The sequence below is a fragment of the Prorops nasuta genome, unplaced genomic scaffold (genome assembly GCF_024137725.1).
Source record: "Prorops nasuta isolate Cenicafe-Biocafe unplaced genomic scaffold, Cenicafe_Pnas_1.2 PNAS00001, whole genome shotgun sequence".
NCBI lineage: Eukaryota > Metazoa > Arthropoda > Insecta > Hymenoptera > Bethylidae > Prorops > Prorops nasuta.
In genome coordinates, this window is record NW_027116798.1 from 19,496,162 (window position 1) to 19,507,392 (window position 11,231).

An 11,231-nucleotide genomic window follows, 5' to 3' on the forward strand; every position below is an offset into this window, starting at 1 on the left:
TCACTGTGCTTATCGCTTTCCACCCAAATGATATTCCACGTCCTTGATGCAACCGCCACATGTGAGACGTAAATGTGATTTTGAAGAAAAAAAGTGTCCACACTTGCAAGATTGGACGGAAAAATATATGAATTTTTAATTAAACTAGTTTTTTTTAATTGACCTTTTCTAATGCCATGGAAAAAAATTAATTTAATGCAAATCTATATTGTTTAACAGTATTCAAATAAAATATAGAACAAATAAATGATGTATATGTTATAATAAAAAATATGACTTACCACCTAAGAGGAGCTGTAACAGGAAGAACCGGCAGCGTGCGTCCATCGTGATTCCCAGATTCTTCTACATGAAAAACTTTTTAATAGATTCAATTTCAAAATTCCTTTATTTTTCACCCATCCACGAAAGATAATTGAATGTTACGAAATTTTTTTTTCCACGAAATTTATTTTTCAACTTTGGATCGGACAAACACGAGGGTGAAATGAGATGTGAATGGATGGAAAACGTGAGTAAAGAAAGAGAGAAGCGGCGCGAGCGAAGTCTCGCCAACGACTGGCGCGCTTACGCGTTTTCATCCCTTGTGATAACCGGCTGGCACCCCATCCACCCAACAACCACCAGACTACTCCCCTCTCCTCATGTCCCTGAAACTCCCTTCCTCTACTTATCCTCTTGTTCCTTCTTGCTCATACTACTTTATACTTTAAAATCCATTTCAATCATCTGATTCTTAAAAACAAAATAATGAGCATTACAAGTGTTTCTTAAAAACAACAAATAGAGATTTACTTCAAACACACACAGACACGCAATATAATTAGTATAGCCCTGTTCTTTCACATTTCTTAATAAAAATTAGTTACAGCTTTGTAAACTTTAATTTATTGGTAGCTCTACAGGAGTATGATATAGTTTTGGAGACAGTAAATGCTAGTTTTCTTAACTACAATAACAACATATATTTCAATAGTCTAATACATTATTTATAGAATTAATTCGTCTGTTATTGTTAAAGTTAACTTTTTGGTTGCTCTGGTGCTTTTCCCTTTAATATACTATCTTCCTGAATTGAAATTTGTGTAAGTTTCTTGCCAATTCTTTCATGAATTTCTAGATATTTTGCTATACAACGATCTATACAGACAGATTCGCCTTTTCCTAATTCTGGTTCTGTATATTTTGGAGGTATGCACTTTCTATGGCAAGCAGATGTCATTCGATTATACATATCTGACATCATTTCTATCTCCAAATCCTGCATCAGCTTCAACTTCTCTTCGTCCAGTTGCTGTAGAGCTGCCATGCTTCAAGGGCTTATATCTTTACAATTGCTGCAACTCTGAATTTTTTTCGTTCAATTTATCTCTTTCAGCTGCTGATAATTTCATACGTTCTCTTACTTTCATATCCTCAAACCTTCTCTTTTCTACACTTTTTTTTGATAACGTGAATGAATAGATTCCAACAACTGAAATTATTGCCCTGAAATATTTTTGAACTAAATTACTTTAATAATTAACAAATATTACTACTTAATTTTAAATAACAAATCGTGTTGTCAGAAATATTAACAAAATTTTCAATATAGAATTATAATTGTACATACCTACCATCCAATTAATATTTTTCCTGGTTCCCCCAATGCCATTATATTGCACTGATGAGAGAAAGATTTTTCTTCTTATTCCTCTGGATTGATCTTTGTTACAATGAACGATAGCTCTTTAGACCACTTTAGACTAGAATTATAATAGTAATAAAGATTATTGCGGGTTTTCCACACTGTTATAACCTAAAAGCTCACCCACAGCGGCCACAGCACACATGTGAATTATGATCGATAAATGAGATCAGCATTCAGCATGAAATCAGCTCGGCAGCGAAACTTCTGTGTTCTGAAATCAACTATTAACGGATGCTTTCCAATTAGCTTAAAAATCGACACAATCGGACACAAATGGTATATTGCATGTCACACAAACTATACATTTGTATCCGATTGTGTCGATTTTTAAGCTAATTGGAAAGCTCCTAACGTTGACATCTGTGCTATGCTATCGCTGCGGGAATATAGTAGAGACTGTGCACACCAGTGCACAATGGTGCACACTAGCAAAATGACAGTGAGATAAGAATGTATATTGGTGTATATGCATACTATCAGCGCAAACTATCGGTCAATTTTCGCAGTTTTTGTGTGTAATTTATTTATACGTATACAGTTATACATTGACACTTCGCTATCATTGTGTTGGTGTGCACGGTCTCTATACATACATATATAAATTATTTTTAAAAAATAACCAACTATCGATAATCTCATTTGTCCCTGTCGATAATGTAACCAATAACAAAAAAATATTTGAAAGATTGAAAATTTGAAAAGCGTTTTGACAAGATAGTGAAATAGCAGTCAAAATTCTCGTACTAAATATTCTAACGATTCAGAATTCTAACGTTTGTAAATTATTAAAAATTATTGAATTACCGTATTACAATCAATTATATATTATAAATGCAGCGAAAAAAGGGAGACACAAACAAAAAGTAATTTATATTTTAAGATTAAATATATATTTTTTTTAAATTTATACAATATGTAAATCACTGAAAGATATTACAGTAATCGTTAAGAAATTTTATCATATTGATGTTTATTATATAAATATACGCATGGATAAAAATATATTATAATTTAAACACGCAATAATACATGCATCGAAAAATAAATTAAATATAGATTCAAGTTATTGCTCTAATAAGTGAGAATCTGTCGTAATTAGAGTGAAATATTGCATTCGTACGAAGAACAATTTCATCATAAATTGGTCATTTATAAAAATATATTTATACATTGGGAGAATTCAATAGCGAACAACGAAATTTGCAATTCACGTATAGCTTATAATGCGTCATCTACCAAATACTATATATATCGCATATAAAAGAAGACGTAAAAGTGGACGTTATATTCATTTCGAGTTTTCCGCTCTTTTGTCTATTAACTATTGGTCAATGCAGTAAAGAGACAACTTCAAGTAGTTTCTGGAATCTACGAAGAATCGATATTGCTAGCACCCGATCGTCTAGAACAATTTCCCTATTTCCCCTACCTTTATAAGGTTGCATAACGTGTAGAAAATTAGTTGAAGAGAAACGTTTCAAGTGAATAGACGTGTATTATTTATTAATCAAACTTTTACTTCAAGAAAATATTGAAAAATGCCTCGACGTGGACGTGCATCCGGTCCTCCACCAAGGACGTAAGTAAATTTAAATTTTTAGTTGTTGTTACATACAATTGTGCAATTAATTAATAGATTTTTTTGTGATGCGGTCACAAGGTCCAACGTGACGTAGTAAAAAAATTGTTGCTTACGTCAAACTTAAAAACAAATGATGTTTTATAAAAAATGATTTAAATTCATTTTGTAATTTAATAATTTATAAAGAAAAAATTAGTTAATATTTTCCAATTTTATAGAGTTAGGCCAGCCGCTGCTCCCGCAAGGGCTCCAGCACCAGCACCTGCTGCCCACCCACCAGCACATGCAGCACCATCAGCACCAATGATGGCACAACCCCAGCAGCCATCCCTCATGGGACAAATGGCAGCTACTGCTGGTGGTGTTGCTATCGGATCAGCAGTAGGACATACCATTGGACATGCTATGACTGGGATGTTCAGTGGAGGATCCAGTGAAACTGCAGCTGCACCTGTATCAGCAGCTCCTGCTCCTGTACAATCTGGACCTGCTGCCCCTGGAACTGGTCCTTGTGCATGGGAGATTAAGCAATTCTTAGAATGCGCCTCAAATCAATCTGATCTGACTTTGTGTGAGGGATTTAATGAAGCTCTGCGTCAATGCAAACTTGCCAACCGTAAGTCATCTTAGCAATTAAGAAATTTCCCATGAACTTCTTAATACATTTCATAAATTAACCAAAATAATCTTTTTTCAGATGTTGCATAAGCTATTAGTAAAACTTGAAAGAGGAAGCAGTATCAATTATATTAATAAAAAAATTTAGAAAAGTTTTTAATTTTTTTTATTTACCACTCTGAGGATCAAATAACTTTTTTTTATTTCCACCTTAGGTCTGTACCATAAATAATTGAATAAACAGTTTAGTCATTGTGTAGAATAAATAATTTTCATAACAAAATCCCCAAGTTATATAAATAATAGTTATAAGACAAAGATTTACGACATCAAAATAAATCAAAAGGTGATATCTATTATACATAGTTTTTTTATTATATACATAAATACATGTGTTAAAATATTGATTAATCTGAGAATGAAGTAATATTGCCAAATTTAGGTAACATAGACCTTTACTAGTTTATTACTGCTTTATCAATTTCTTAAAATTTGTTGATATATTATTTTCAGACTTAACTCTAAGAAATCTGAACGGGTTTCACCATTAGCAAGTGTAATTGGGGCTGCTGCAGGATCAATGATAGTAAGCTTATGTATGGAATGTAGCCTTCCATGAGCTTTCTGATTTTGTATTGTTAAACCTTTTTTTTTTAATAATTAGGGTTTAGTCACTGGTCAAATAATTTCAAGTGATAAAAAGGAACATCAAACCAATGTTTCAAGTACAGATTCAAAACAGCAGGAAGAGTCATGCAAACGGGAAGCTCGATTATTCTTTGAATGTGCATCAACTAACGAAAATTTGAATTCTTGTACCAAGTTATATAAAAATCTTTTGGAGTGCCAAGAAAAGTATACTTCAAAAGATTCGCAATAAGATTATCCAAGAAATATAGATGTTATGAAAAATGAAAAGAAATGAATGAAGTTAGTGTTATAAAAAAAGGATAGGAAAAAAGGCATAATGAAATAAAAAAGAAATCTAAAATATTGTAGATAATAATTTATCTTAAAGCATAATTATCTAAGTCTAATTATTCGAACAATTGCTTCTTCAAAAAATTTATAATTTCAACTTTAATTATGGAAATAGTTTTAGATTGATGCTAGGAGGGCAGTTAAGGGTGCAGAAAAATATGGTAGACTATCTTTTCTCAGTGTTCAAAACGCGCATCACCATAAACCCAGCAACAGTGGCAGCTGCAAGACCCAAACCAGCCTTCCACCATACCACAGACTCATCCTGGATCAATCCAAAGTGGTTCATGTGCCTAAAATAGCAAAAAAAAATAAGCAATTTTTTTTTATTTTAATACTAATTCACATTGATAAATTGATTCTGCACTCTTATTACAAATGCAATATAGCAAATTTTGTTCATGTAAAGAAATTATTACTTTTATTGAAGATATGACAGCCTAGTATGCTAAACCAAAATGTTCTACTATTGCATGCATTGTTGAAATTTAAGCAAATCATAAACAAGAGGGAAAAAATTAAAAGTAAATAATATTAATAAGGTTGCTAGTAAAAATAAATATGAAGTAGCAAAAAAATATTTATAATTAAGAACAGTATAAGTCAAAGTGTAATAAATTTAAAAATTAATTTTATTATACTAAGGAAAGCAAAAGATTTAAAAAATTTAATGAGAACCACAACAATAAAAGACCTGATTTGTCTGAAAATATTGATTACACCTAAAAAAAAGAATTTAAAATTAGAAACTTTTCAAATAATAAAACAGCTCAGTGATTAAGAAATCCAAAAACATACACTGTAAAGGAGGGAAAACAGTTTAAATTACGTTACAGAGTATTATACTTTCAAACATTTACCCAAGAAAAATAAATCAATGATGATGACGATGAATTATCTTTTTACGAGGCGCGTGCAAGACGAATTATATTTAATGGCGTTTATGATTTGCTCAAGCTGCTTTTATTAAAATTTTGTACATTGAAAATTGGGACCAACCTGTTTTTGTAAAATAATACCCACGCTGCTTGAAAGCGGCTAAACATGAAATTTCTTTTTGTTAGTACCGAACGATTTTTCATTCATGGAGCATTTTGAATATAATTTTGGGGAATAAATTCAATAACAATTAAACATTTAAAAAAGAAGATTGTAAGAAGCAAAGAAATTCTGTTGAATCTGGTGAGTTACTAACTACCTTAATAAATCTTGTTTCCCACCATTTCTATGCTATTTGTGTAAAGTGTGAAATAGAATAGACAGAGATGCTTGTCAATACTTACGGGAAAGCTGCCATTGTTGCGAGTTTCACGAAAATCTCACGTCTCACTGTACGTGATATACTGTAGGGTTGAGGGGACATGAGTTTGTACTTATTGCAAAAGCTTACTGGTTGGAGTAAGTATTCTTGTTTCACTTCAGAAAGGTCGGTCTTATTGGCTATAATCAGAACCGGTATCTTACTGTCCGCAAAGTATTTCTGTGGAAAAAAATGGTTTTCTAGTAATGAACGTTATAATTAATATAATATATAGTTAATCTTTCAATTGAAAAACCAATTTTCGTTGTCACTTACAATGTATATTCGTGCGATGTATTCGAATGACTTAGGATTACTCGCGTCGTAAACGAGAGCAGCCGCGTCACATTGGATTTGTGCGGGAGTCAAAGCATCCTGAACGTTGTAAATATTGATGTCCCTTAAAATTATTGTCTTCTCTTGACCATAAACGTGAGCAGTATTTACAGCTATATGCGAATTTGATGGTACTGCTGCATCAGTCAATTTCTCAAGCTTAGGATCAATGAAGGTTCGGCATAGGGTAGTTTTACCGCTGCTCTTAGGACCTATTACGTGACAGCAATATACATTTCGGCTAGTTTGTTTTTTGGCTAGATCAACTTTTTTTTCTCGTGTCACAACAATCGCGTTTATCTGACTTTCGTTATTGTACATATTGTACCCCAAGTAAGCCATATATTCCATGGTTTTCCGTACATTGGTGTGAGTGAGCAAAGCCCACTGACACATATATCCTTGAAACGTTAACCATCCCTGTGAAAGAATCATATCTAAGTTTAGAAAAAAATTTATATGATCAGAGTAACAATAATTAATATTTTTTTCAATTACTTTTTCATTTGTCGGAACAGTGTATCTGTATTCTTCCCCAAAAGGAGGAGATGGACACCTGGAAAATAAAGCTTCCAATTCTGATGGCGATAAAGCACCATCTCTATCTCTATCATGTTGCATAAATAAAATTGTTAAAAATTCTTGTCCTTTATGTGATAGTTCAGTTGAGCAACCTTGTGGAACTTTTAACCTAGAAAAAGCATTATTTTATTGTTACCACAGTTGTTTCTGATTTAGGTAATTTTATCAATATTTACCCAGGAAACAGATAGTCTTTAGACATTTGTAGTTCATTGTCATAGCCAAATTTTCTTAAAACAGCCCATGTAGTCTCATTTCTTCCCCTTTGAATAAATAAACATTGAAGGTACATGAACCCTAAAATAAAAAATTTTAAGCTAAGAACCTTTAATAATGAATAAATCTATTATTTACCTTTCATAGTGACGCAACCATTGCATATTCCATCCTGAATGTTTTTGCATAACACAATCTTTACATCTTCTAGAACTTGAGGCTGCAAAGGTGTATTAAAGCACCATTGCTGAAATGCATTTAATTCCATATCGTTTAAAAGCCCATCATTATCTAAATCACATATTTTAAATATTCTTTGAAGTGCAGCTCTACAATCCGTGGTAAGCTAAAAAATATTTATTGTAAAAATTGAATATAAATATAATAAATAACATACTACTTGAAAACAAAACTAAAACTTACTTCTTGAGTATCATAATTATAAAGAGGAGTTGTGGGGTGTAAGACAGCTTTTTGTGCATAATAAAATGTTTCGGAAACATTTTGTAGTGTTTTGGCTGAGCACTAAGAATTAATATTATTAGTTAAAAAATCATTTGTTACAATTTTCTAACTGTATATCTCACCTCTATACAGCTTTCGATTTCAGTAAATTCTTTCATTATGGGATAAACAGCCTAAGACAAAATAAAATTCAGCTACTGAATTAATTTTCCAAGAGTGAAGCTTTTTCATACATACCTCTATAGTAGAATAATCAACCATGTCAATTTTATTTCCTACAAGGACAACAGGGCACCGGTTGGAGGATGAACATCTTCTTATGAGTGGTAGCCAATAACTGGTAGCTCTGTCCAATGTATCCTCATCCTCCACAGAATAAACCACACAAATAACATGTGCCTTCTGAATCTCTTCTGCCAATTGATCATCTGTTTGTTCTGCAGCTACAAATTCAAACCCACAGTAAAATCAATAATCAAACTAGAGTTTGATATAAGAAAACTATGCATACCTGAGAAATCTACAATATAAGTAGGTACTTGTTCAGGAGTGACATCAGCTGGAATAGTGATTTCTTCAGCTTTACTGGGAACTTCTTCAGTATATTCCTCGCTGACCAGTGACAGAATGAGGGAGGTCTTGCCAACTCCACGATCTCCAACAAGAAGAATCCTGACATTACGTCGTGGCACTACCGGACGTTGGACCATCCTGTCAAAATATAAATTCCAACCACCCCGACCTCTTAATCCTGACTTAGCATCATCCCTATCTCTGAGGAATCACACTTAATCGACTTAACCTCTGAAACTGTATCAAATTCTGACTTCCTCGTTTATAGGAAATTATTCGAATATCTTATCAACATTCTCATCTGAGCTATCCTTAGCTGATATACACGCACGCTTGCCGACAAAAACCAAACTACATCCGCTGCTATTGTACTTGCGCTTGAGGGCAGTCGAGGGTAGCTTTTTCAAGGTTATACGCTTGTTACTGTAGATGTTGTATACAGTTTTGTAATTGTGACTTGTGAGTTGGTGTGCGGCTGTATGCCTATATGCATGTAGCCAGGAATTCTCCTACCCCGAGGTCCCCGAGACTTCAACTCACGGACGGGAAAGAGAGAGAGGGAGAGAGAGAGAATGTATTATAATAAGAAAGGGAGAAAGAGAGAGAAAGCGGGTTGGAAACTCGGTAAAGAGAGTGGTTCGATAAAATGAAAGAGAGGAGAGAATTTGCGTGAAGGTCAAGCTCTATTTGATCCGGCCGGAACATTATTGTTATTATCATCCTCTCATCTCTAATGTTTTTGTTAGATTTCTCCTCATAAACGTGAGAAAAAATATTTATTGTATAATACCTTACAAAGTCAATGTGGGAAGATTAACTATCGATCTGTCGTTGGCCGTTATTGCGCCAAGACGCGTTTTGGCCATGCCATTTGTTTATTTTTCTCTCCTACTGGCTACTGTTCGTCTATGTTTTCAAGGCCATCCTAAGCATCAATGTCTCAGTCACGTGATACGTGTCGCCACTCAACCCGATTCACAAAATTAGTGCCTTCCGTTTTTATCACCCCGATAATTGCTGCTTAATGCTCATGAAATGTGATATGCTAATAAATATGTACAGACAAGTCTGGAATATTTGTTTCTGGCACGATGAATCGTAGGTGGAATTATTTCTGTTTGGATAGATTTAGTGTTTCTGGTCACGTGACCACCCTACTTGTGTGGTTGAGCCGACCAAGGGTCAAAAATCACTGCATAATTATTATTAATAGTACTCTTACGTTTGAACAACGAATTAATTCTTAACATCATTTAATGTTTAATGTTTGTACTATTAGTCAACCAGACCAGTTATACTTATATCTAGGAAAATACATGATATTTTTTATCATGCGACCCCACCTGCAGAGATTGACCAAAGGTCAAAAGTCGCTGTTCAGCTATAATCATTAACAGTTTTGTGCAAAAACAATTTGCTTAACGATTGTTTATTGCTTTTTGATTCCTTATGTCCAAATAGATGAGGCCGAAATAAATTACGGCTGGTAATAAATTATTATATTTATTAACCCAATTTAATTTTCATTTTACTGTTCGACCAACGAACTGCAATTATATTGTAGCCCGTTGGTCAGAGAATTTCTATCTCGAGAAGTTTGGAAATCTGATATGTTGGTAAATAGGAAAGCCTAGAATAGTTTGTAGGGCGAAAGATTTATTTGGCTAAAGAGGAATCTAGCGATCCAGCTTCGGATTGTGTGCATAATTCTCCAAGGTCAGATATGCTGCATTCACAAGTTTATCAATTGCAGATAACACTTACCGATAGGTTGGTAAGTCAGGTTCTAGAATGATTTTACCGATTAATCTAGAAAAGTAAAAAATAATTATTTATTTACAAATGTATGTATTATTTGTATTAATAAATTTATAAGAGACATACATTTTTCAGTATTATTTGTTAATATTATTTATACGGATTTATCAGGTATTTAATTGTATTACTGATAAGCAGCAGTGGTATCTTCTTAAACGAATAAAAAAGCTTTCCATTTTTATCTAAAATTTTCTTAAATAACGGATAGTAATAACATTGTCAATAGGATATTTATAAAGTTGTATTTTAATCTTCATATTATGACTGTGGAGTAAAAATACAAATTTGTCGGCGCTTCTATTCGATTAAGGGATAAAAACAATACTCGTGCACGTACTGGTGCGCGTAAAATACTTATTCATGAATAAAAGAGAAATCTAAATTTATACGTAAAGGCATATACTTTTTTTGTTCGATATAAGTTTAAAAATATGAATGACTTTAAACGACATAAAATTGCTTGGAAAAATTTAAGTAACAAATAATAATTCAAGTTATATTAGTCATTACTGTTTATTGGTTTTAAATTAAAATTTACGACATTAGGAATGTAAGGAATAGGACATTTCTAAAGATACCTGTGCTAAAGATTAGCAGAAATTAGTAATAGCCTTCTCAAATGCAAAGTTTATGTTGAAAACTTAGCTAAATGTAATAAATAGTGTGATAACAACCCTTAATATAATTGCTTAGACTATTTCTTGAAAATTACAAAAATCAATTCATCCGCACTTTTTTATTTATAAGTTTTATAAATATTCGCTCCAATAATAAATAAATTAAAATCACTTAACAAATTAAAAAAGGGTACAAAAAGATTGATAAAGGATTAATTTATCTGTGATTCGAAAACGTAATTATAAACAAAATTTGCGTTTCAGCAAAATGCGCATTAGTGGACGACTGGTAGTTCCAATCTTTCGAAGCTCGTTTTGCTACCGGGAGTAGCAAGAATTTGCAATTATCTTGCGGTAACCTTCGATCATTTTGTGCGAATTCGAAATAGCAAGGGGGTATCGCGGGTGTAAAGCGGGCGAAATCATGTAGAGATGTTTGAGGTCACCAGGTCG

The 11,231-nt window shown here is 32.8% G+C and overlaps 3 protein-coding genes and 1 long non-coding RNA gene across 7 annotated transcripts in view; 1 reads left to right on the forward strand and 3 right to left on the reverse strand.

Annotated features, from left to right (window-relative positions):
• The window catches only part of LOC136773409 (testis-specific gene A8 protein-like), a 57,942-nt gene extending 57,415 nt beyond the window's left edge, over positions 1-527 (reverse strand). Inside the window, exon 1 of the mRNA XM_066727105.1 lies at positions 282-527. The gene's annotated coding sequence lies outside the window, so the exon portion shown is untranslated. The remainder of the gene's footprint in view (positions 1-281) is intronic.
• Positions 528-1,436: 909 nt separating this feature from the next.
• On the reverse strand, positions 1,437-2,078 carry LOC136772976 (uncharacterized). Of its 3 annotated transcripts, XR_010822547.1 has the most exons (4): positions 1,994-2,078; positions 1,811-1,911; positions 1,613-1,745; positions 1,437-1,488 (listed from the first exon to the last, which is right to left on the reverse strand). It is a non-coding gene; the product is annotated as an uncharacterized lncRNA (long non-coding RNA). The 3 variants fall into 3 exon arrangements; XR_010822548.1 differs by having other exon boundaries at positions 1,815-2,060; XR_010822539.1 differs by having other exon boundaries at positions 1,811-2,059.
• A 1,019-nt stretch (positions 2,079-3,097) lies between these two features.
• Positions 3,098-4,045, forward strand: LOC136776016 (coiled-coil-helix-coiled-coil-helix domain-containing protein 10, mitochondrial-like). Its single transcript, XM_066731364.1, has 3 exons — positions 3,098-3,269; positions 3,491-3,888; positions 3,970-4,045. Exons 1-3 carry the CDS (start codon positions 3,229-3,231, stop codon positions 3,978-3,980), a joined length of 450 nt encoding a protein of 149 aa, XP_066587461.1. The 5' UTR covers positions 3,098-3,228; the 3' UTR covers positions 3,981-4,045.
• A 197-nt stretch (positions 4,046-4,242) lies between these two features.
• On the reverse strand, positions 4,243-9,421 carry LOC136775912 (mitochondrial Rho GTPase-like). 2 transcript variants are annotated; one of them, XM_066731150.1, is made up of 12 exons: positions 9,139-9,418; positions 8,282-8,481; positions 8,008-8,213; positions 7,893-7,943; positions 7,729-7,830; positions 7,444-7,651; positions 7,266-7,386; positions 7,006-7,198; positions 6,448-6,927; positions 6,155-6,351; positions 5,871-5,909; positions 4,243-5,164 (listed from the first exon to the last, which is right to left on the reverse strand). In XM_066731150.1, exons 1-12 carry the CDS (start codon positions 9,207-9,209, stop codon positions 5,038-5,040), a joined length of 1,995 nt encoding a protein of 664 aa, XP_066587247.1. In that variant the 5' UTR covers positions 9,210-9,418; the 3' UTR covers positions 4,243-5,037. The 2 variants fall into 2 exon arrangements, with proteins under 2 accessions (XP_066587247.1, XP_066587332.1); XM_066731235.1 differs by lacking the exon at positions 5,871-5,909 and having other exon boundaries at positions 9,139-9,421.
• Between the last annotated feature and the right edge of the window lie 1,810 nt (positions 9,422-11,231).

Coding starts and splice junctions, on each gene's coding strand:
- LOC136776016 (XM_066731364.1), top strand. CDS start 3,229: ATGCCTCGACGTGGACGTGCATCCGGTCCTCCACCAAGGAC. Junction 3,270..3,490: donor TCCGGTCCTCCACCAAGGAC/GTAAGTAAATTT, acceptor CCAATTTTATAG/AGTTAGGCCAGCCGCTGCTC.
- LOC136775912 (XM_066731150.1), bottom strand. CDS start 9,209: ATGGCCAAAACGCGTCTTGGCGCAATAACGGCCAACGACAGATCGATA. Junction 7,831..7,892: donor AAATCGAAAGCTGTATAGAG/GTGAGATATACA, acceptor ATTAATTCTTAG/TGCTCAGCCAAAACACTACA. Junction 6,928..7,005: donor CTGTTCCGACAAATGAAAAA/GTAATTGAAAAA, acceptor ATTCTTTCACAG/GGATGGTTAACGTTTCAAGG.